The sequence below is a fragment of the Vombatus ursinus genome, unplaced genomic scaffold, assembly GCF_900497805.2.
Source record: "Vombatus ursinus unplaced genomic scaffold, bare-nosed wombat genome assembly UNPS02014798.1, whole genome shotgun sequence".
Lineage (NCBI taxonomy): Eukaryota > Metazoa > Chordata > Mammalia > Diprotodontia > Vombatidae > Vombatus > Vombatus ursinus.
Genome location: NW_020954576.1, coordinates 25,850,916 through 25,877,852, shown reverse-complemented (window position 1 = coordinate 25,877,852; position 26,937 = coordinate 25,850,916). Strand labels below are relative to the sequence as shown.

Below are 26,937 nucleotides of genomic sequence, written 5' to 3'. Positions count from 1 at the left end.
TGAAATAAGGTATTTGTGAAGCACTTTGCAAACCTTTAAGTATTATATGAATGCTAATTATTATTTTTATCTCATAGAATCCCATACTTCAAGAAAGAACTCAAATCCTATAACCTTCTATATGAAGACTTATCTGATTCCCCCAACCTCTAGTGCCTTTCCACACTAAATACATATTTCCTGTCTCCTCTAATAAAATGTTAAGTTTGAGAGCAGAAGCTGCATGACGTTTGGCTTTCATATTCCCAGAAGAGTAACTGGACCATAGTAGGGATTTTATAAATGCTTGTTGATTTATCCTGACACGATTAGAATGAATACAGCATCCAGCAGATAAGATTACTGATTACATTTTATCAAATGAAAAATTTAGCATGTACATACTTTGGTGATAGAACTTAAATGCTTGTCAGAGAGTTAGACACTGGAAATATACAAAGAATGAAACAATCCCAACCCACATCGAATTTGTCATATTACAATTCCTTCTTTACTCTTGTTCTTCCTAGAAGAACCTCATTAATTATATCTAACAACCTCTTTACCTTTCTATGGTGTTACTAATTTTTAATTGCTATACACCAATAACAATACAATGTTAATATTTTTTAAAATGGGACTTTGCAAACATGGGAAGCATAGGGTTGTGAAACAGCTTTGCAATTAATACGTAGCAAGGAAGCATACTACATATTTTGTAATAATGAAGAAATAATTCACTACAGAAAATGAAGAACTTTTTGTCAGTAAACCTCATAAAAGCCTACCAAGAGAAGTTGAGAATCTTAAGATCATTTTGATTGTTCAAGGTTAAAAAAAATTTGTAGTAGTTTTAAAGTTTTAAAATATTAATTACTGGTATTTTCCCCCTAAGAGAAAGTCAATTTAACTTGTAACACAGAATTTTAACATCAGGTTACTTCTGACATACATTTCAATGTATTAATGCAAAATTAGCAAAAAAGTATATGATGTGACTTATATTAAAAAAAAAAGAAACAAAACCCTAACATACTAGTTTTCTTTTAAAAAACAAAACCAAATTAACTCAATCTTTTCCCATCTTGGAAACAAACTGGGGTCTTTAATAAGTAAAAGAGAAATTCTGTTGGTAATACAATGAGTTACTTGGACGGCCCCAGAAAGTAACTATTTCTTAGTATATACAATAAAACTTTATTTGTTTTAATTCATTAAGAAAATTTTATTTAAAGCCTGTGGATGTGATGAAATCCTCATGAAATGTGATACGGTAGCCTTAGTGGTAATGGGGAATGAGAACTGATAATACTCAAAGGTAATGGTGAAAGTACACAGAATTGCAAAATTGTTTTTAGAGCTTGAAAGGAGCTTAGAGATCATCTAGCCCAATATCCTAATTTTACAGCATACATACAATCATTCTCTCATGAACCTGGATTTGAACTCTGTTCAAATCTTTCTCCCAATGCACTGTAGTGTGACACTTATTTAGATTCTGTTCTGTTTATGTACCAAAGTGCTTAAACTCATTGTAAGTAACAGAAACTAGAACTGTGAGTCCAAATCTAGGGTTTGTATCCCATTAAAGGGGGAAGGAGAGAGAAAAGGAAGGGAAGAAAATAAACATTACAGAGCACCCATCATGTGCTGAGGGCTTTACAAATAAAAAATTTTTAAGACAATAGGAAGTATTTGTGTCACAAATAGATGACAATGAGGACAAGATTAAGTAGGAGACTTAAAAAGGAGAGCTTGAAAGGCCCCTGTTTGATAAAAGAAGGCATAAACGTGAGACTGATGATAATATATAACAAATCTGATTAACTCTGAAATTTCCAAGGTCAACTTTTTTGAAGAACTTGCAAAAACTGGCCATACTATGAAAGAAGTCGTTAAAAAAACAAAAGTTCAGATAAGATATATAAACAATAAATAAATATATAGCAACCAGAGGCAATGAGAACAAAAACCTATATTTAAACAGTGTGTCCAGATTTAAAGCCTTGGATTTTTATATCCTCTAGAATCTTAATTATTTCAGCAAAACTTAAAAGTAAATTTTGGCAAGGTAAAGGAAATTGACTACTTTCTAATTTTATATGAATGAATCAAAGAAGTGCTTATTGAGTACTCACTGTGCACACAAGGGCTTTATTAAGTCGTGGAGATAACTTTTTTTTAAATGGGAGAACAAAGAATCAAATTACATACCAGAACTGACCTGGACTGAGCTCTAACAACAAATTGAATAATGGTATAGTGAGTGAACTCAATTTTGGAATTGGACATGGTTAAAATGACATTTAAAGTGACAAACAAGATGAAAAGCTAGACACTTTCTCTGATCCTCAAGGGGGTCAATTTCTCAAAACTCTGCAAAATCAGAACTATGTTCAAGAGATAAAATAATTTCAGTTGTCTCCATGATCTAAAACCTTAAAAAGGTTATCAAAGGTTATCAGCAAAAAAAAAAAAAAAAGGTAGATCCCTTCTTATAGCAACTAAGCTCTAGCAAAAGTGGATGACTTTACTCATGGCTATGCAACAGAATTCAACTCTACTCCCTCTGTGCTACAAGAGAGTGAGAGAGAGTGAGAAACAGACAGACAGAGACAGAGAGAAGATCCACTCAGCCAGAAGTAAAGGATATTGGTATCCAACTGGAGCCAATTCTATCCCCATAAAGTCACTTGGTTCAGAGACCCAGGACAGTGAAAAATGAATTCTCTAGTGTGGGAGGAGGCTGAGACAGCTTTAAGGTAGAGCCAATTCTTATGGATCCAATCTCAAAGGGGAAGGAGTCAAAAAAATAGGCAATAGGGGAAAGGAGTGGAAATGGAAATTACCAAAGATCCAGGGAGGAAAAAAAACTCAGTTAAAGACTTTGAACATAAGCAGATAAACCAAAAGAGAAATATTAACCGAAGGGAAGATGGCTTACAGGTCATCTAAATGAGTCTAAATCAGCTGGTAAAAACTTAAGGGGAGAATAACAAAAATACAATGGGGGAATGGGGGTGGTGGAAAGAAACCTAAACAATGAATGTTGTTTCTCTCTATAAAGCAAAGCGTAAATGTTTCTATAAAGCGTAAAAATGCAAATGAGAAAAAATACATGTAAAAATTCTCAATAAAGAACTAAATCTTTTATACTTAAGAAATACTAAGTATTTTTTGTAGGAGATGTGATAGGTCTGAGCTTGTCAGTGTCCTTTTTGTTACTTTTACTAGTTTGTTAACATCTTTTAAATGTATTACTTATTCTCTGCCAAGGACAGTTATTAGGCACTTGGTGGAGGTTATATACAGAAGAGATATTCAAAAGAATTTCCACTGAAGAACTTACAATTTAGTAATAACATACATTTACTGTGACCCTGGGGCAAGTCACTTAAATTCTCAGTTTCCTCTTCTGTAAAATGTAGATAATAATAGCACCCACCTTACAGATTGTTATATGGATCAGATAATATCTAAATCATTTTGGGAACCTTAAAAGCACTAAATAAATGCTAATTTTGGTGATTATTATAAACCCAACTCAAATATCACCTCCATTTTTCCCTGACTTCTCCCCCAAACAGGAACTACTTTACCCTTTTGACTTTATATATGTATATTATTTAATAATGTTATTAGCATAGCATGAATGTACATTGATATGAATGGCTGGTTCCACACTATCATTTTACTGAAACTCCTTTCTCAAATTTTATAAAATCTATACATCTGAACATTTCATCTCCTAACTGCTCCTTTTGTTTATTCTTCCCACCTGCCTCCCCCCAAAGCCCTGTCCTTAGCGTTTTCCCCTTTCTTTACATTCTTTCCTCAGAGCTCTCATCAACTTTCATACCTTTAACAATGATTTCTATACAAATTACTTCCAAATTTTTACCTCTCTCACCAGTAATACTAACTAGCTATATGACAATGGGCAAGTCACAAGGTACCCGAGTCTCATTTTTATCATAAAATGGGGATAATGCTTGTTCTACCCTTACAAAAATTTTGTGAGGAAAATACTTTGCAAACCAGAATAAAAATTGCAGATGAGTCAAAGGAATCCTCATGGTGGGTGTTAAGTAGGCTGTAACATATTACCAACAATGATTTTGATTCAAGAAGCAGCATAAAAAAACAAGTAGTTCTCCAGGGAATAAAATTCACATTATCTACATAAACATTCTTTAAAATGCTCCATATCTCTAATATTTAAGAAAAATGCAAGTCAAAGCCAACTCGGAGGTTCCATCCCATAGCCATCACATTGGCAAAGCTGACAAAAGAAGAAAGTGACAAATTTTGGAGGGGCTGAGAGAAAGGAGGTATATTTATCCACTGTTGGTGGAGCTGTGAATTTGGTCCATCTATTTTGTTAAGTAATTTGGAACTATAATCAAAACCTCACTAAATTGGGCCTTACCTTTTGACTGGGATAACGGTAACATCATGGACAAAAACAGAGGAGTTATGAAGAAGGGAGGCTAGGGCATAAAGGGTTGTTTTGGACATGTTAAGCTTAAGATGCCTACAGGATATCTAGTTTGAAAAGTCCAACAGGCAAATGACAGACTAAAGTAGGAAGACTAGGGCTGGATATATAGATCTGACTCATCTGTACAGAGCTGATGAAGTTACCAAGAGAGTGAGTGTAGAAGGAGAATGAAAGAGGACAAAGAAGACTGAAGAAAACCCACAATTTGGGAGTTTTTGATATAGATTATGAAACAGCAAAAGATACTGGTGTGCATACCCTCTCCAATGGTACAAGGAGTTTCAAACAGTGGCAAAATCAGATTTTTAGAACATCTGCTAATTTAATTCATGTAGCATTTGCTAAATTTAATTCATTTAGCTACTACAAAGAAATAAAACTTTGCCTAGAACAGTAACCACCTGTCTATTTCAAAGGGAAGCAGCAAAGATTAACATTTTTTATAACTCTTTTAAAGTAATTTAGTAAATTGAACCATTAAATCATTGGTACTACAGATAATTAACCTATTAGGAGAGGTATGTCTTTGTCCTTGTCATTTTAGTCATATGGTAAAAGGGGGAGCTAGGTGGAGCAGTAGATAGAGCACTGGGCATGGAATCAGGAAGACTCATCTTCCTGCATTCAAATGTGGCCTGAGACACTGAGTGATCCTGGGCAAGTTATTGAACCTTTTTTTACTTCAGTTTCTTCATCTGTAAAATGAGCTGGAGAAGGAAATAGCAAATCACTCTAGTATCTTTGCCAAGGAAACCCCAAATGGGGTCACGACACAGTGAGACACAATTAAAATGACTGAACAACAACAAAAAGGAAGCAAATATAAGAGAAGCAGTTTGTAGTTCTTACTCAAATAACTTGAAGTTTATATTCTATTGCCCAGAGTAACTAAAGAAAAAAAAAGCCTGAAGTTAGAATCTTCCATAAAAAATTATACCTAAGTTTCTCCTCCACCCACACTTTATAATATCACTGTCAACTCAAGAATTGAGATCCTTTACGTTAAAAACCTACTACCAGTCAGTCACTCAGTCACCTAGAATTTATGAAGCACCTCCTATTGGTCAAACACCATGCTAAGCTCTGCGGATACAAAGAAAGACAGAAGACAGTCCCTGCCCTCAAGGAGTTCACAATTAAAGAGGAGAGAAATTTAAACAGATATGTACAAAGAGCTATGTTACAGGATTAATTAGAAATAACCAACAGAGAGAAAGCACTAGAATAAAAAGAATCTGAGGAAGGATTCCTATAGAAGATGAGATTTTTATCTAGGTCTTGAAGGAAGCCTGGGAAGCTAAGAGGCAGAGAAGAGCAGGGAGAGCAATCCAGGTATGGGGGACTATTAGTGAAAACGGCTAAAGTCAGGAGACAGAGTGTCTTCTTTGAGGAACAGAAAAGAGACCAGCATCACTGGATCACAGAGTACATGGTTAAAGTAAGGTATAAAAAGACAAGAAATGTAGGAAGGAGCCAAGATACAAAATGCTTTGAACATTAACAGAGGATTTCATATTTGATCCTGGAGGCATTAGGAAGCCACCAGAGCTTACTGAATGGGCGTTTAGGGGTAAAAGTGGGTGGTATGGTCAAATAAGTGATTTAGCTAGATCAATTTCACAGCAGCATAGAGGACAGTAAGGAATGAGGAGAGACTTGAGGCAAGGAGATAAAAAAATTACAATACTACTATAGACTATTTCAATAGGGTGTTAGGTTGTAAAAGCATCTGTATCAGGTTGGTAACAGTGTCAAAGAAAAGAAAAGGTCTATGTAAGAAATGTAATAGAGGTGAAAATGACAGAACTTGACCACTGACTGGACATGGAGGTTAAGAGTGAGGAGTCAAGGATGACCCACAGTTGCCCAAATGTTATTCATAAGAAACAAGTCTTTCTAAGTCACTTGTTATACAGAAAGCAGTTTGAAAAGCTTCCAGCCCCATATAAATATGAATTCTACTAAAGAACAATGCCAACAACAAAAACCTTTCCCAAGCATAACCCTTGCTAGTGTTAGAGAGATATCCTTCAAAAGACAAATGTCTTATAAAATCAAAGAAGATGTCAATATTTTTTAATTTAAAGAGATTAGTAATGAAAATCTGGTATCTTCAACATGCTTTAATTCAAAAACAGCAACAAAAATGTTGTCATTTTTAGGGGTAGAAATCAAATATGTAGTGCTGAATCCTACAAAGTGCTTAGAATAGGTAGTAATGAATACTCTGTAGTCTAGACCAATGATCCACATGTATTACTGGTAAATACTCTATGAAAACCAAAAGTTACCCTTATTGCCTCTAGAATTAGGATTTTATATATTTCAAATATTAAGAAAGCAAGATATAAATCCTAAATACTTAAGTAAATAGCTGAATGAATAAATAAATATATAAGGTCTTTAACATTGAATACTTCCTCATCTGTAAGAAAAAATGACTACTTAAGGTTGCTAATTTTATATATCCTATGTGTCGTATCTCTTAGAGATCAAACAAATTTGGTTAAAAACAACAGTTGAAAAAATTTGTGGATTCATTTGGAAAGCTATTACTGATTTTTTTTTAAACCCTCAGAATAACAATCTGAAAACTAAGAACAGCAGTTTGCATTTGTCATCAAATACAAGCATATTTTTACTGTTCTTTAGGGGTATGATGCTAGTCTTCCTATCTTTACACGAATACTCATGAATCAAAGTACACAAAATTAGAAAAATGTTAAGTTTTAACACACTAGCATTTAGTGTTTCTCTGTCAAGAGACATAGTACTCACAAGAGAAGACGGTCAACCTTTGGTCCATTGTGCCTCTGAAGGACAAGTGGAGGGTTACAGACTTTCATTGTTCCAACTCTCCTTAACTTTCTTCCTATGTCTAGATAAGTATTTCCCTTTTATCTCTTATATACAGTAATGGTGATTTATAAACTATTTATAGATATTTACTAAGCTCTTTGCTCACACTGACATAATATCCTAGTTAATAGGAGCTGACTCACATGCTTTGGATACATCACAACTAGGAGAGGAAGCAGGATTAATAATGTGAAGAGGACACCAAAGAATGACATTAACTGTTATATTGGAAATATAAAAACAAAATCTCTCATTGTAAGAATTTATTACATGACTATCAATCTGTCAATAAATTACATGACTATCACTGTTGAAAAGAGGTATTAAAAGGTATCACACATTAAAAATCAGAGGAGTAAGAGATCGACTGGAAACCAAAAATATTATAGAAACAAAAAATAAAACTAAAATCTGGTTCTTTGAAAAGACAAACAACCTGACTAAATAGAAGAGAAAATCAAATCAACAAAATAGCAAGCAGATAAGATGAAATCACAAAAAGAAAAAAATTATCTGAACTTATTAGGCAGTTAAATGCTGACAAAGTTAAAAATACAAAAGAAACAGGAACACTTTCAAAAGTATGAACTACTAACAAGAGAGCAAACAGAGATCTTCAATAAAAATCTAATCTCAGACAAAGAAACAGAACCAGCTAAAAAGGAACTACCAAACCTGAGGGGACAGGATAGGGGGACAGAGGAGAGGGAGTGGGAGGGAGAGACAGACAAACTCTAGTCCAAACAGAGTGACAGAACTGTATTAAAGTTCTAACGAACAAATAGAATCAATGCCATACAAGTAGTTTAAAAAACTGAGAAAGAACATACTAACACGTTATTTTCATGAGATAAAATAGTATTAATACCTAAAACAGGGAAGGATTAAGCACAGGAGAATCAAAGACCAACATAAATCAATGTATTTCAACTTTAAAATATTTAAATCTGGTCAAAAGACTACAGAAATATATCCAAATATCATTATGATCTTATTGGATTTAGGCCATGGAGACAAAGGTATTTCAACATCAGAAAAATAATGAGCATAATTAACCACATTAAACCCAGAGATTTCCAAAACAACACAATTATGAATAGATGAAAGACCTTTGATAAACTACAATCTTAAAGCCTATAAAATATTAGTATGAAAGGACCTTTTTTTAAAATGTTATACAAAATATCTACCTAAAACCAAAAGTAAGCATCATATACACTGGAGATACACTATAAGCTTTCTCAATAAATACAGAGTAAAGCAAAGGATACCCACTCTACCCAAAAAGCAATAGCAATAAGACAAGAAAAACGGGCAGCGAGGTGGCACAGTGGACAGAGCACTGGCCCAGGAGTCAGGACCTGAGTTCAAATCTAAGTTCAGACACCTAACACTTACTAGCTGCGTGACTCTGGGCAAGTCACTTAACCCCAATTGCCTCACCAAAAAAAAAAAAGACAAGAAAAAGAAATCCTGTGTAAAAAGGGGAGAAAATTTATTTGAAGAAGCAAAAGACAAAGAATTTCAAAGGAAACAATGAAAAGTAGGGGTTTGACAGGAGAAAAGCATTACTTATTTTATACTATAAAACAGCAGTCATCAAAACCATAAAGTATTAATAAAAAACAAAACAAAACCCATAAAATATTAGTTAAAAAAAGAGGTAAATCAAATACACTAGATAAGGAAGGAAGAATCAGAAACAATGGCACTCAATAGTTTAGTGTTAAACTAGAAAACATAAATTATGTAGGAAAAAACTCTGGCTTAAGCCTGTATCTTGTGCCATATTGCACAATAAATTCAAAATGGATATGTGACTTTAATATTAAAGATCATGCTCTGAAAAAAAAATCTTTAGAAGAACAGATCATATGCCTTTCACAGTTATGGGTAGGTCATCTTAACCAAATACATAACAGGGACAATTTCAAGAAATAAAATGGAAGGGGGAGCTAGGTGGCGCAGTGGAAAGAGCACCAGCCCTTAAGTCAGGAGGACCTGAGTTCAAATCCGGCCTCAGACCAAACACTTGACACTTACTAGCTGTGTGACCCTGGGCAAGTCACTTAACTCCAATTGCCTAAAATACAATAAAATGAAAACGAAATAAAATGGATAGTTTTGAATACACAAAAATCAAAAAGCTACTGCACAAACAAAATTAATGCATCTACTATAAGGAGGGAAGCAGTGGAATGAGAAATCATTTTTGTATCAAATTCCATGGAACAGGGTTTGTTATCCAAGTTAAAGAGACAATTAACATAAATATGTAAGACTAAAAGGGATTTTTGTTTAAATAGGTTAATGGTCAAAAGACATGAACAAAGCTCTTAAATGATGAATTGTAAACTATTAAGAATCTCATGAAAGAGCCCACCAAATCATTAATGATAAAAAAAGTGAAAATCAAAAGAGCCCTGAGAGTTTCAACTTCACAACTACAATTTAGTAAAAAGGAGAAACATGGAAATAGTCAATGCTGGAGGGGTTGTAAGGAAACAAGCACAGTAGTATATTGCTGGTAGAACTGGTATAACCATTTTGGAAAACAATTAGAATTATGTAACATTTTGAAACAAAGTGAATGCTAGCTGATTGCGGAATGGCTAAACAACAAATTGTAGTACATGAACGTAATGCAATACTAATATGCTCTAAGTAGAAATGACGAACATGAAGACTACAAAGAAGCATGGAAAGATTTATACAATCTGATACAGAGTGAACCAAGTAGATCATGAAAACAATATGCACACTGACAACAACGTAAATAGAAAAGTACAATTACAAAAGAATACAAAATGTTGCAAAATTAGAAAGAACAAGAATGACCCCAAAGAAGATTTTATATTTGATTCTAGAGGTGACGGTGAGCCATTAGAATTTATTTTAAAAGTTATACCAGTGGAACACAAGTTTGGCAGGTCTTACCAACCTAAAAAGGTTTTGAATATAGACCTGGTAATAAACCACATATGTGTCTCTTGAAAATAAGGTAATTTTAGAGAAGTTGGTCAATGAGAGAGAATGAATTTTTTGAGGGTTAGGATCACCATTAAGGGAGTATCCACAGGGATGAACTCACAAAATTCTGGAGCACAGAAAGATTTATACATGTTTATAGCATTTTATTGTGTGTATTTATAATATTTTATAAATGGTGGCATGCATAACAAATTTGCCATATTTACACCCCACCCCACCATCTCAGATATCTAACACCTTCTCTCAATTCACATAGCTGCTACCTTAATTTGAGCCCTTATAACCTTTATTTTAGATGACTACAATAGCCTCTCCATTGGTCTCTTTACCTCAGGTATCTATCTCTCCATTTGAGTATATCCTATACACTTCAGTACAAGTGATTTTCCTTAAGCACAGATCTCTGACCACATCATTCCCTATTCAACCAGCTCTAGTAGTTTCCTTTCACATAGGGATAGTTTTCTGATCACACCAGGCCTTCCAAAATAGCTTTTACATTTTAAAATAAAGTTTTGTTGTATTTAAAAAATGTTTAAATCATGCTTAGTTACCAGGGCCCTACAAAAGCAAACTGCAGTCTGATTTGGCTGTCAGGCCTGAGTTTGTCAACCTCTATTGTCTCTAAAATACACACTCCTACTAGCTGTGTGACCCTGGGCAAGTCACTTAACCCCTATTGCCTCACCAAAAAAAAAGAAAAGAAAAGAAAATATACACTCCTCTATTTAGCTTTTAAAACCCTTGCCAACTTTTCTCCAACCTATCTTTCCAGGCTCACTATGCATTTATTCCTCCTATAGGATACCATCCAGGCAAATAAGCATTCTCTTTGTTCCACATATACCATATCCGATTCATCATATCTGTAATGTACTCTCTCTTCACCTCTACATCAAAGAATCCCTTTCTTCTTTCAAGAAGTAACCACCCTGGAATGGGGAGGGGAAAGCAAAGGGTGAGGGTGGGGAGTGGAATATGCATATTTATTAAGTGCCTACTATACACTAGGCATTATGCCAGCCAAGCCCATTAAAAATATCACATTTAATTTACATAAGGGCTTCCCTGATCCCTCAATCACTAATGTCCTGTCTTTTAAATCATCTGTTTTTCAGCTATTTTATACTTATTACAGTTATCATTCTCTTTACATTGATTCTGAATATATTTCAATTCAGAGGGGATGTTCTTCAGTTGTTCAGTAATGTCTGACTATTCTGTGACGCCATGGACCATAGCATGCCAATACTGTCCATTGGGACAAATACTTTGTCCATTGACAAAGATACTGGAGTTGTTTACCATTTCCTTCTCCTGTGGATTAAGGCAAATAAGGTTAAGTGACCTGCCAGGTTCACACAGCTAATAAGTGTCTGAAGCCAGATTTGAATTCTTCTTGATTCAGGCACAGTACTCTTATCTACTAAGTTACCTACCTGCCTATTCAGAGAGGTAGCATATCAAAAAAGGCTAGAGAGCTGGTTGGAGAGCCAGGAAGACCTGGCATATACTCACTGTGTGACCTTGGGCAAGGCACATAACCTCTGGGTGCACTAGGGAAATCTAAGAATATAAGTTGCAGAGAAGGTGGGAAACTAGCAATGGTAGATGCAGTTTACTCACAAGAGAGTTCTTTATACTAATGAAATCATACCTTTTGTCCCTAGCCATATACTTCTATATGTCTTTGTTGTCTTTCCTAATTCATAAAGGTATAAGAGAACATTCATCTACCATTAGAGTACTGTTCTTTGAGTTCATTTATTTCACACACACACACACACACACACACACACACACCCCCAAAAGACAGAAAGAACAAAGTTATTTTGTAGTCAGAAATATAATTCTGATGCTTTTGTATAGCTATAAAATCACATTTAATTATACATTTTACCTCAGTTGTATAGAAAATAAAGAGATAATCAGTATAAAAGAAACTCAGAAAAACCAGTCTTGGAAAATTATACTAAATAAACAAAGTATTTTTCAATAGTGTTTTAAGCACTATAAAATATTTGCTCAGGCATCCCTCCCCCCTTCTTTCTCCACTTTCCTTAGCTCCTTACTCCCAACATTTCACCCCTCTACTGCCACCCCACAAAAAAGATTTTTAAAAATTATTCTACTCAAGTCTCCAACTCCTTCTGTCTACCTCTTCACACAATCAGACTTTAGAATGCTGTCCAACTTCCAAGCTGAGTAAATTCAAAGTTAAGTTCATTTGGAATCTGGCACCCTGGCTCAGACAGTTTTTTAGAAAGGCCATTTCTCTAGGCCTCACTCTGCTTAACTATAAAAGGAAGAGTTGGCCTAGATAATGTCCAGTGAAGGCTCTAATATTATGACTGTGAATCAATGCCTCAAGGCTATAATATCAGAAGGGAAGGGAAGGAAAAGTACTTAATAAGCACCTACTCAATAAGTACAATACTCAATAATAATTAAGCACCTACTCACTTGGTCCTCAACCAGCGCTTCTTAAATTGTGGGTCAAGGCCCCATGAGCGATGACGCACAGTTTAAAAAATGCTGAAGGGGTCTCAAGGGGAAAAAGTTTAAGAAGCTCTGCTCAAAACAATTCTGGAAGGTGAATGCTATTACAATGAGGAAACTGAGGCAGGCCGAGGTTAACTGACTTTTCTGGGGTCACACAGCCAGCTTCCAAGGACAGATTTGATCTCAGATCTTCCCAAATCCAAGCCCATACTACTAGCCACTGTAGCACTTAGATGGGTACAGGCCTACAGAATTTTGAAAACTGTAACCAAAAGGATCAAACATTTCTTCTTTAAGGAGCATGTCAATTACCAACAGAGACAGTTCAGGAAAATACATGCTTTGCAGAAGACTGTTTTAGTTAGATTGAGAAACTGGCCACATTTGTTAAAGCACCTACTACATGCCAGGAGTTATGCTAAGTACTGGGGATACAAAGAAAGACAAAAGACAGTCCCGGCCTTCAAGGAACTCATAGTCTAGTGGGAGAGAGAAGATGCAAACTATAAACAACTGGATAAATTCGAAATAATCAACAGAGAAAGTACTAAAATTAGGAGCGATAGGGAAAGGATTCCTTTAGAAGATGGGATTTTAGTTGAAATTTGAAGGAAGTCAGAGAACCTAGGAGGCAGAGATGAAGAAGGAGAACATTCCAGGCATGGGGGACTTAGTGAAAATGCCCAGAGTCAGAGGATGGAGTGGAACAGCAAAGCAGTCAGTATCACTCAATCACAGAGCACGTGACCAGAGTAAGATATAAGAAGACTGGAAAGGAAGGAAAAGCCCAGGTTACAGATGGCATTGTGTTTCCCAATGTATTTTGTTCCATGAATCCTTTTCAACAACAAAAAAGGTGTTGTGAACTAGGGTAATTTAATATACTATTCATAATATGCTTTTAGATTTATTCACTAAATGCTAATAACTACAGCAACTTTTGCCCCCTAAAATTTCAAATTAAAACATACATTAACTACAAAGTATAAAATTTTTTCTACTTAAAATAAAATTTGAAAATTACAAATATTCTGAACATTTTATAAGAATTAAAAAGATTATTCAACAAGATCGCATATGCTTACTACCTGCAAGACTTCCTATTAAATTTTATTTTACAAGTTTTGTTGAACTTAACATCTTTAATGAAAAAAGTTACAACCTGAAGATGTTTAATATAACAATAATCATATAGAAATTACTTCTACATTGGACTTTTTTATTTAAAGAAAGTTCTGCAATATTTGGCTCAACCCCAAAGACAGCTTTAAATGTTTCCCCATCATGTTTATTTCTTTATTTTTATTTAAAACAAGAATAAAGTTAAAATATTCACTCACACGAATCTGTGGTTGAAAGTGGTAGAATATTACAAACTCTTACAAAGAGATAAAAAAATTTTATTTTAGCCACTTAACCAAGCAATAAAAATGAATAGCATGTTATGATATAAAATACTTAACACTAGCTAATGATATTACTGTATTAAATTATAAATGTACTTATGGTGCAATTACACATATTACTCCATTTTAAACAGTGTTTATATATAAACCAATGTTTGTAAGGAAAGACTCTATTCAGATGTTACTTTCTGACTTTCTTCTCTTCCACCACTGGTACACCAACTACACTTCTACAAAAACTACTGAATGCAACTGACCAGAGATACTGACAACTGGAAAATCATCCAGATAAAACAGTAACATAAACAGAAAACAGGGTTAATATTCAATGACAGGCAATATAAAGTTTGTTTCTCCAGAATGTTTGTGATGGTGCAGGATATGTGTCAAAATGGCTTATATGCACGTAATGCACAAGTCCACTGGTCATGGTTTCCAAAAACTCTAACATTTGCAATCCAAGAACAAAAATGTTCCTAATATCTTGATTATGTGATTATCAGACAACAGAAAGATAAGAGAATGCTACTGGAGCAGCGTACGGGACATGAGAGAGGGTACATGCATGCATCTGACCATCCACTGGGAATCAGTTTGTGCTCAAATACTGATTTCTTGTGGCAATTTGGAAATCTCATCAGACTGAGAAATTTCAAGAACATGTTGTGCTTAGTCAGAAGCAGAAGTTTGATGTGACTGGTGCATGAACACTAAAATCACTGTGTGTGTGATCATGACAGTTTCACATAGCCGCATAAACAAACCTAGAATGCTTCAAATATTCACGTACTTGCTGTCAGAGGGAAATTTTATTTTTAACATAATTGGACAATTATTTACTGCTTGAGGTAGCATTAAAGAATTGGACCCAAATGGGAACTATTGACTACAGACAAAGAAATCCATTCAATGCTAAAACGTGCTTATCACCTGGAAATTTATCAATCCTGCCTTCAAATATTTTAATATCTAGTTGAGGGGGCAAGATTAATAAGAAAGAAGCAATTATAAAAAATACAAGTCAGTTCACAATAAAGTATTACATAAAGCTGAATGACTTCTATTGAGCTCAGAAAGAAGAAAAGATTAATATACCTAGAGAAGTTGGGGGAAAACTTCATGGATTAGAATGAGGGTAAGGGCCACTCTGAACTTCAAATAGGATCCTTATGGATAGAGAGGAAGTAGGTAGAGAATTCTGTAAGGGGGCAAATGATGTAAACTAGTAGTGTCAAACTCAATTAGAAAAGGATTAATATGCCAACTGCATGCTAACTTTGAAAACCACAAATTACCATTCCAATAACATTTTGATCTGGTCCAAGTGTGGCTTGACAGTTTAAAAATTTGGTACTGCAATCTAACTGGGCTACTTGCTATTTTCAAAGAAGTTCCTCAATGCCTAGGCTGAATTCCTTCCTACCTCACTCAAAGCTGCTTCTATTCAATTTTTACCAACCCTTGAGCTAACAGCTGACCATTTATATAGTGCTTTAACACTGACAAACATTTTATAATATTTTTTCATTTTAACCTTAAGATAACCCTGAGAGATATGATTATCATCCCCATTTTATAGTTGAGGATACTGAAGTACAAAGAGGTTAAGTAACTTGACCAGGTAAAAGCTATAAGTATATGAGGCCAAATTTGAACACAAGTCTTCCTGAGCCCAGAGCTCAATTCACAGCACCACCCAGCTCACATGTATGTGTATATGTGTGTACATAAGTGTGTGTGTATACACACACACACGATTTCTTTCATCTAAAACTGGCTTTGATCCGCCACCATCACCACCACCCCCTTCCAAGTAATCACTTTCTCTCTCTTGCACTTTCATATTTTATCCTGCATTACTGTTAAGGATGAAAAGGACTCCTAAAGATTATATACTCCTACTTGAAGTTACAGATGAGGTCTTTGAGACCACATAAGGTTAAATGGCTTGAGTCAAGGTCAATGAGCTAATCAGTAGAAGAACCAAGGCTAAAATTTAGGTCTTTTGGCCAACGTGACTCACTGCAATCTGGGACATCACCAGTCATCCTGACTGTTGCCTTGCCACTAACCTTAGATGACTCTAGAGGACAAAGTTAGGCTGATGACTTTGTACAGGACTGCCCCACTTATATCTAATTCATGCACAAATCAAGATATCACCCTTGTGATGTCATTGGTCCTCTTTGAGAACAAATGATGAACAACAACAACCTAACATTTTTTTTAATGGAGATTCCTTTGCTTGCTAAATAAATGAACAAAACAGATCACCAAAAGAGAGATACACACAGTTAAGAAAAACCATTGTCATCCCTTAAAGGTATCATTTCTTAATGGAGAAAAATGAAAATCATCTATAATCCACAGTCCAGAGAGGTTAAGTCTCTAGTCCAAACGTTAAGTGTTAGAGGTAAGGTTCAAGCCCTATTATTCTTGCATGACAATCCAGGATACTATTTACCATGCCTCACTACCTAACAAGTTATAAAATAAGATCAAATTATAATGACTGTAAAATCTTAGTCTAATATCTAAAATAAAAAGAACTCTTTTGCAGTAGCAAAGAAATGGAAACAAACCAGCTGCCCACCAACTACCAACTGAGGAATGGCTAAAAAGGTTGCAGTAACAGAATAAAATGGAATGATACTATGTTGTAAGAAATAATGAATCTGGAGAAGCACTGGAAGGCATATGAACAGATTCAAAGTGAAGTAAGCAGAACAAAGAAAACAACATATAAATGACTATAACAATGTAAACAGAAAGAATAAAACAATTTAAACCAAATTTTGTAAAATTATAATGACCAACCAATATTGGCTCCAAGGACATATGAGAAGGTATCTCTCAGTCTTGTTTGAAGAGGTGGGGAACTTATATAGGCATAAAATAATGCATATAATGTCAGACATTTTGATGAGTTGGTTAGTTTTGCTGAACTGTGTTTTTACCCCTCCTCTTTATCCTATGTTATAGGGCTACCTCTCTTGGAAGTGGTGGGGGAATGATACACTCAAAAGTGTACATGTTGTAACAAACAAAATAGGTCAATAAAAAGTTATTTTTAAAAAAACAACAACAACCTCTAGCAAGTATCTGGAAGTGTTGAGTCTTCCCTTAATTTATCATTAACGTATCTTCTATTCACCAAAGCCAATGTTCAATCTTACTGGTCCAGTTTACAACGGAACAAAGATAAATAAGACAAGGATAGTTCAAAGGTAAAAGCTGGTAGTATTATTAATTTACCAAATAACTGATTTTCAGAAATTACAAGAAACTCCTAACTCTCAGCAAATAAGGAGGATATGATACACTAACAGGAAATATGTACAAGTTAACCACCTTCCTGAAATCTTGGCTTCTTGAAAAGAATTACACCAACACTTTTAAAAAAACAAAACAAAACATCTCTTTCTGAAGTTTATGATAAACTATGCTGATTATCCTACTTTTCTAACTTGACTTCCTTTTTTCATTCTTAACTGTGGATGTTTCCAGAAGTTCAGTCTTTGTTCCATGTTCTCTTTATATGTGTGTGTACGTGTGTGTGTGTGTATTTTTTTTTTTTACTCAGAGATGTTGTTACCTTATAGTTTCAACTAGCACTTCTACTTAGACTATTTACAAATCTACATCTCTTGCTCTGCTCTTTTCTTCTCTCCAAATATATTCTTGTCATTTCCAATTCACTATCCTGGTTTAAACCAAGTGTGTTGAAAACCAGAACTTAGACCATTTCTCAAAACAAGCTTCTTCTTCATACTTTGGTTGTTTGGTCAATGAAACACTATAATTCTTCTAAACACTATCTTCTCTTCTTTCTTCCTCTCCTTTTCTTTTTTTTTACCCTTTCTCTTTCCTCCTCCCTGTGCCTTCCCCCCCAACTTTGTTACCAACATAAATCTGTTAAGTGGAAATTTCAAAATTAGATATGAAAATGTTTACAGTTAGGGATCCCTGGCTTTGCCAGAAAAAAAAAAAGAGGACAGAAGTTTCCCTACCATAATCCAGATTCCTTGATATCTGTTTCTCTACTCAGGAGCTATTTTAGCAAACCAGCTTCCATAGAATGTGAGTTGAAGGAATATTGTGATTCTAAGTTCAGGATTTTTTTTGTTTTACTTTATATTTTTATTTCTATTAATTTTTATTTACTATATATTATCTAATATAAATAATATATGAAATATATTTAAATATTTGTATTATTTTATATTATTTTATTTTTTATATTATTTTGTTTTAACTTCTTACTCCTATATAACTGATTAAGTTCTGGTTTGTCTTCTGAGATATCTGTTGCAGTCCATCCTTCCTTTCTATTATTTCTTGCTCAAGCCTTTAGGACAAATCAGGCCTGCATTAATACCTCCCGATCAGTGATCCTATCTTGATTCTCTCTTCTTTCCAATACATCCTATACAACTCTATCTATGCTGATACTCCTAAAACAATTCTCTGCACATAGGAGCCTGATAAATAATTTTGACAAACTGATCTATCCTGTAGGCATCAGGGAGCTATTAGAAACTTTTGACCAATGGAATAGCATGAGATTCATCTGGCCATGGTACATACGTACAGAAGGAAAAAGAACTGTGAGGTTTCTCCACAGGAGCCTAGCCCACTGCCTATGCTACAATTGCTACACGTAAGTACCTGCAGAGCTTTTATGATCCTCTAAAGAGCAGCACATATTTGCCACTTCTTATATAAACACACAGAGAGGAGTGCTTAAAACAAATGCAAGAGAAAGATTAGCACCATCCTAGGATCACTGGTCATACCTTTGTTGCTATATCACATCCTGAGAGGTTATTCCCAGGTTCCCTATCTCACCTACTCCCTCATATCCAGTCTTTGCTTGTAACCAAGACTCTGCTTGTAACCTCTTTTCCTGTCTGAATTTCTAAATAATAATTCCTTAACACTTAGTGAAATTTTGAATTTGATTTGTTCCTGGCTTATGTGGACCAACACTTAAGTCTACGACCTCAACTTTGGTCTCTGAACTCCCACTACCTGCATGTTCCTTATTTTGATGGTGATTGACTGGTTCTGAGCTCCTATCAGTATTGTAAACTACAGATCATATAATTTTATGCTTGTCTGTGCTTTTAACTGCTAGCCAAAACCCACTTGGCAAGGGTAGAAGAGAATCTGGGGAATAACGAGTTTGCCTTTGTATTTGACTCTATATTTAAATCCAAAATCCTTAGCCTGACATTGAAACTCACCACCGTTTTGTCCCTGGCTATCACTCCAGTCACACCTTCACTTACTACTGATTATTGTAAGGACTTGACCAATCACCTTCTAAGATCATGACACTGCTCACATCAGTCTTCATACCTAGGATAGTCTTCTTCCTCACTACCTAAAAACTCTTCTGAACGCAGGTCAAGTTCCTCAATCTGTTCTTACTGAAATCTTCTCTGACCAGCTCAGCTTACTGTTATATTTCACTTCTCTGGATTGTCATAACATTTACTATTTCTACTACTGATTAGTTACTAGTTAATTTTTCATTTATGGGCCCTACCATCTAAACCTGACAAAATCATTGAGATTTTAGACCATGTCTTATGGTTCTTTCTATGGCCCACCTTAATACCTTATACATACTAGGGGGTTAAAATATATGTGATAATTACATAAAAGTTATACCAAAAGTTTTGGTAGTAAGAAAAAAAAATTTTTCAAAGAAAAATTGACAAGGCAAATTGTATCTAACGCATTCAAAATGTCAATGTTAGGACTTTTCCACATTTCAATTCTTCAATGGTAGTACGTAAGACAGAAAATTATGAATTCCCAATGTGAATGAATTTACCTTCTTTGAATTTCCAATTCTTCTTGTGATGGACCATTCTGCACTTGGGAAGGCAGTTGTGAATTTTGTCTAGGTAATGTAGGACCTACAAAAGGGGAAAACAAGATTATGAATGAGTATTACTTTTAGATTAAAGTTTATAAAATATATAAAATCAGGAAAATAATACAAAATCATCACAAATATTTACAAATGTATCTTCCTTTTGTAGCAAAACAAAACATAAGCTTCGTAACACACAGCAAATGAAAGAAGACTGCAACAAAATACTGTCATTATTTCCAGAAGACTTACTTGAAACAAATGGAAAAAACTTCAGGAATAAAGAAAAAATAAAAATTTAAACATGAAGAGCATAAGATTAAAACAAGTATTCAATGAGAATCTGAAGAGGCACCTGAACTTGACATTCTTTAAGACAATGAAGAAACATTATCTTTGAAGTAATTACTCATGGTTGAAGAGGGAGAGGGGAAGGATGAGAAGGGTGTAAAGAGACTCAAAAGGAAGAATTAGAATTGAAAACTCACCTAAATAGAACACTGGAAATGAAAAACAGGAGAGAAAGAGCATGAGAACCTTGTTACTAATACTGATTTATGATGTTACTGCAAATTTAAGGACGCATTATAAATCTGTTTGCCAATTGAAAAATGACTTTTTTGTTCAATGGCTCAGCATTTCTGGCACTGAATACAATAGATACTAAATGTAACCATTATAATTAACGTAGCTACCTGAATTTTTAACACAGTTAATCTTCAAAGACTTTTGAGTATAAAAAGCATCTTCCACAGCTACCAATAAGCTTTTTTGTAGGTCCACATTTCTCACTACACATTCTAATGTTCCAAGTCTATCATTAATCAACCATCATTCCAGCAATTATTGGGGCAATTTCTGCTGCAAACTATAGAACTGCTCCCCAAATTTGTGGCAATGATAAAAGTAAAATAAATTTAAAGTTTTTAAAGATGAGATCAATCAATATTGGAACTATTCCTACATACCATATTTAGGAGTCAAAACATTTCAATCTTAAAACTTAGTCCAGTAAAAGAAATAATGGTCACCTTCTAGTCTTGAATATGAAAATATTGAAATTTAGTATGCCAAAACTTGTCAAAAGGATAACATATTCAACAATAAAAACGGTAAGATGTTTATCAATAAAGGCATTTTTTGAGATCTTTTGAAAAGCCACTAGACTGCTAACATATAAAATTAAATGTTTCTACATACTAAATCAAATCTTTGTGATCTGAAAGTTAAAAGATTAAATGTCTAGGTAATACCCAGGTTTAGATTTTATACTTGAAAGGATCAAGTTCATTAGAATTCTAAGCTAATAGATCAGCAGTAAAGGATCATGATTATTTACCTGAATTCTATTTTTCCCCTTATACAATGCATTTTCAGTAATTATTTGCTATAAAATAATTTGTATTTTCTTGTAAATTACAGATTAATCAGCTAACATAAATTTGGTGATGCATTTCTTTAAATTTCCAAAGGTAATAAATTTTAAGCCTTCAACTAAAGGACATTTAAAGTCTACTATGCTCTATTTTTAAAAAATCTATTATTCTCACCTAAGCAGCACACTATGAATAGCTGAACAATTTTGTAGGCTGGAGTGTGTATCATTCAGACACAATGGAAGTATCTTAAAATATACCAACTACAGACACACACACACACACACACCCCCCAATAAAAATACAAATATAGTCTATTACTATTTAGTTAATATCTTGTATTATTAACTCTAACACTTTGGGGGAAGAATGGGTATAACAGGTGGTTGTTAGGCTTTCTTAGAAAAGCAGGTACAAGTGCATGGATAAATTTAAGAAACGATGAAAAAAAAGTCTGCATCTAAAGGTGGTGCATATCCAGGCCATTCTTATCTAACTATTCCAAATAGGCAATTAGCTTTAGTAATTGACATCATCACTGTAATTAACCTACTTTCAAGAATGTCTAAGAACAACTTTTATCTACTATAAATTAAATATGAAAATTCATACTGTTATGAGTTTTATACAGTGGCCATCTTTTATAGGTTAAATAGTTTGAGGTAGCATTTATTTACAATATCTGGTATATTTTTAATTTTAAATGCAAAATCATTTACTAGTCTATCAGAAAGATTTCTTTAAAGGTAGCCAAGCTTTCTGATATGCTGGTAGTGAAGTTCTTAAGAGCATATATAAGGAAGAAATTTTGCTCCAATATTAGTTCATGGCACGTACAAAATAATACGATAAAATGCCTGCAGATGAAGTCTTTTTTAAGTAATAGAAATTAAAATAGAAACAGTTAAAAGAAATAAAGTCAATTCCAGGTAGAATATTGGGCTAGGGAATTAGGAGACCCGGATCCTAGTCCTAACTCTCATCACTTAAGTTCTGTGACTCTTGGGGATGTCACATATTACGCTTCTGGGCTCAGGTTCCTCATCTGTAAAAAGAAGTGTTGAACTAGATGACCTCCAATTCTTTTTTCAGTTCCAAAATGCAATGATTTGATGGTTCCAGTAATAACAATATTAATTCATATTTCTATGGCACTTTAAAGCTTGCACAATGCTTTGTTCACTACATCTCTGTGAATTCAGTAGTGCCATATTATAAGCCTAGTCCATGCTTGCACAGAGATCACACTGGAACCCAGGTCTCCAGGCTACGGTGAGTGTTTTCTCACTGCACCACATATCAAGGTACATGTTGAAAAACTAAAGACTCAAAAACTTTCTAAAAGTGAATACTAAATCCTAATTAGTAATATAAAACTCTTAAAAAACATTTAAGGCTGCTAAAAACCATTTAAATAATCTGGATAAACATTTTGGTAATCTAACTTAAACTTGTGAATTTGTAAGGCCACTAAGCCACGAATAATTATTTGGTAATGGTTATTGTTTTTACAGACCACTTTAACATGATAATCCAAAAGCTTATTAAATTACAGTCTATTAAAAATAGCCTGACTAATAACTTGATATCAACTTAAAATTATGTACTTTTTCAAGAAGAAATTATTTATTGCCTTTGAAATAAATAGATCAGGAAAACTGATGTCATAATGCTAATTCTTTCTAACTGAAAACTTTAAAATATTGCAAAACTGCTTTTTAGAAATCTAATTTCATGAGTTTAGGTTTTAAGTGTTGAAAAATTCTAACCAGTCCTATAAATTTTAATAATCCCACAAGATTTCACATAACTCTTCCTACATTCACTAATGTCAAAGCAATGATGTATCTAATGAAAATAAGTATCAGTATCTCAATTAAGTTTTCTAATAAAAATAGGTCTATAACATCCTAATAGGCTTGAACTCTTACTTCTTTTCATCGTGATTTGGTTTCTTATACTAATAAATTCACGAATACCAGGTCATTTGATATCAGAAAAGGCATTTTTGTAAAACAACAAAAAGAAAAACTGGAAGACTAAAGATCTGTCACTAAACTTTAGTTTTCTTTCATCCATTCAACAGTTATTTAGTTCTTCAGCAACAGAACTATCCAAATTATACAGAGTTCTTTTTAAAATGAGCAAAAACTAAATATGTGAATTTTAAAGACACTATCTGCAAAATAGCTGTGAACGCTTAGGTCTGTCAATTAAGTACCACATACTGAATGCAACCTGAAAAAAGAAAATGTGAAAGGTGGGAGTTTGTGATTTTATTTACCTCTCCATTCCAAAGAAACATGCTCCTTCTATGTGTCCACATCAGGACTTTCCTAACTTTTAAAGCTACATTAATTCACATCTCCTATATAGGAATCACATCAATTTACTATGTTTGCTACTTAGTTATTAAAACAATCCATTTTAAGTCAAATGTAACAGACCAAGACAGAGGCTGTAGAGGCTGGATTCAATCTTATAATTTTCACTCAATTTTTTAGGGGGGAAGCAAAAGTAAAGTCTATCATCCTTCAAACATGACATTTTTATTTTAAAAAGCAAAACTACTGAGTAAAAACCACAGGACTGAATTTTAAGAAAAGCAAAGAGAAAATGAACTTTAATTGAAGAAAGTCAAAATGGACATGAAAAATTTTCTTTGGAGAAAATAAGAGAATAGTTTTTGATTCTACAGAAGAAAGCACAGCAGAATTTTGTGAGTGATTTCATCTTTGATAAAAACTAAGTTTACTATATTTTATACAAGAAACCTTGAACAGATAGGAATAATTTTAAAGTCCTTTTAAAATAATAAAAAGATTATGAAAAACAAATAACTCTTATGACTCTTTTCTAATCTGTTCTGGTAAAAGGCAGTCTTTTTTTTCCTCCATAAGTAGACTTCTACTAAAAAAAAAAATCATCCAATCCTTGTAGAGCTATAATCTAGAAAAATCTATCACAGTTATGTGAATGCTGTTCACTCTAAGTTTTTGAATTTAGGAAAAAAACTACGTTTAGTCTGTGCTGAGTTTTATTTAAAGCTACCATATGATGGCTTGCTGCCAAATCTTAAATACAGAGACCATAAAACATTTTGTATGCATTGTCTATTGTACTATATAAGCATTCTGAAAGTATTAAAAGAGCAGGATTGAAAAGGATGAACATGCTAAAGGAAAATGACCAAAATGTTGTCCTTTTTTTAATGAGATTATTCATTGGTTTTAAAAACAAAAGTTGGAATTAGGTTTCTGCTCAACTTAAAATAGAGATGAGGACCTAAAACATGAGGTGCCCACTGAGAATAGTTAAGGCTATGTATTCTTAACCATCATTTCTTTTCCTAAAATATCATGGTCATTATAGAACTCAAATAAGGGAGAGGGGAAGATGGTATGGGGAAGACAATTACATGTCTCAGAATATTTAAGGTATTTAAAAATGCATAAAGTAAAACAATGTCATCAAATCTCTTTAACAGCAGGGAAATGATCATTTGAACTCTGGCTTTGTCTATCAACACATATTTTAAGAGCTGGCAATAGCTATGATATATCTAAAAACCTACCCTCTCATAATGAGATTTCTAATTATAAATTACCCTTATTTATTAGTAGGATCTGACAAAGGGAATTAATGAGAAAAAGAGATTAATGAAGGAGTGCTCTTTGTTCTTGGCTGCCTTGTCCTTTTGTTTTTACCTTCCTATAGAATTGTTACAAACATATTTAGCAGATGTTAACTTTTTCTGGCTGGTGATGGCTGAAGAGAATGCACAGTAAAGGGGATTACCAAAAACTCCTTACTACTCTTTACTAAAGCAACTGATTTTCCTGATGATTTCATTATAGAAAATCTCCTTCGATTATTAATGTCTTTTAAATTGTCAAGTTGCCAAAAATCATTCTCTTGTTAACATCACATATCTATTCCAGTAATAATACTATTTTCATTCTCTAGATACAAATCAAATTACTTAACCATACCATTGAAAGAGTATATATTTTATTCACTTCAAAATGCAACAGTACTGCTTCTGTAATTTCATTGGTGTGGGTACTCCTTCCACTTATATTTTTTGAAATTTTCTATAATTTGGCAGAGCATCTATGACTGAAAAAATCTGGCTGCCTATATGGCCAAATCTGATGAGAAACCTCTCTAGATATTAGCTAGGTTGGTCCTTTAATGACAGGCATACAGTTCATCACTTGGGTTTGAAACCATTCTAAACTTGATATGCTCTGACAGAGCTTATGCTCAACTGGCATAGCCAAGAAATTGGGGTCATCTCCACATCATCATACGGTAATTAGATAGGACATTAGTGGAGAATTTCATACATACACAAAAAATTAAGCTAATAAAATTTTCTTTAAAAAAGATAACTGTCAGTAACAATCCCTCTACAGCTTAGAAGGTTTTTTATGTTCCTATAACCAAAAGAATTCATCACTCCTGGAAGCTAACTTGGCTGGGTTGGCCACTGGAGAAGAGACACAAAGTTCATTATCAAACTATCACTCAAACCTTTCTCCACCTTTCCCTCCACTTCACACTCAACTGGCAAATTCTTCAAAGAAGCCAGGACCATCTCTATTTCATGAGAACTAGGTAGTAAGTAAGGTAATAAATGTTACACTTTTTACTCTCAATGGAGGCTCTAAGCATTCATTTCAAAGCTTAATTCAGAGGAGACTCAAAAAAGAGTAGCTTCTATTTTAATCAACAACTGGTGCTTTGTTTTTTTTCCCACTTCTCTGTCAACTTTTTATGAAATTACTTTGATTGACAGAAGATAAATTAGTCTTTCTGCAGGTGGTCAAGCCCTTCTTAATTTACAGAAGGGCTGGCCAATTTGTAAGCCCTATTTTCTGTTAATAGGTCTTAACATGAAAGAGAAACAACAATGTACCAAAAATGCAAGAATGTTCAAAGGAAACAAGAATTAGAATGTCCTTTAAATGGGCATAAGCATACTGGTTTACAATTTAGGACAGAATATTAACATCAGACTGGCTCAAAAGACAGCCTGGATGGCCTCTCTAGGGAAGAAAATCAGAAATATTCGTCCTATAGTACTAAAACTAAAGCATAACATTCTAAGGAAATTTTGCTCCACCTGATAAATGCTGATGATGGATAATCTGATTCAGCTATCATGTCTCAGTCACTATATGAAAATCTGTAAACAATGCAACTGATATGTGAATGTTACAACAATTAAATTCTAATGTTCTAATTTAGTTTTTATTTTGGAAGAATACAATAAATATTTCCTTGCTAATTACAAGCAAGCAAATATTCACAAATTTAAAATAATTTTCCTTTATCCTTAATCTCCTTTTGGTAAATTAACAATATTAATATTTAAAGTGCTATGCTCTGATTGTCTTGGATACAAAGCAGCAAAAGTTGAAATATTCTGAAATA

At 33.8% G+C, this 26,937-nt stretch overlaps 1 protein-coding gene across 7 annotated transcripts in view; it reads right to left on the bottom strand.

Moving 5' to 3' along the window:
* LOC114049784 (protein enabled homolog) overlaps positions 1-26,937 on the bottom strand; it is a 132,594-nt gene that overhangs the window by 25,877 nt on the left and 79,780 nt on the right. For all 7 annotated transcript variants that reach the window (XM_027871190.1, XM_027871192.1, XM_027871194.1 and 4 more), the window contains one exon: positions 20,081-20,165. In XM_027871190.1, coding sequence (XP_027726991.1) covers positions 20,081-20,165 — 85 coding nt within the window. The remainder of the gene's footprint in view (positions 1-20,080; positions 20,166-26,937) is intronic.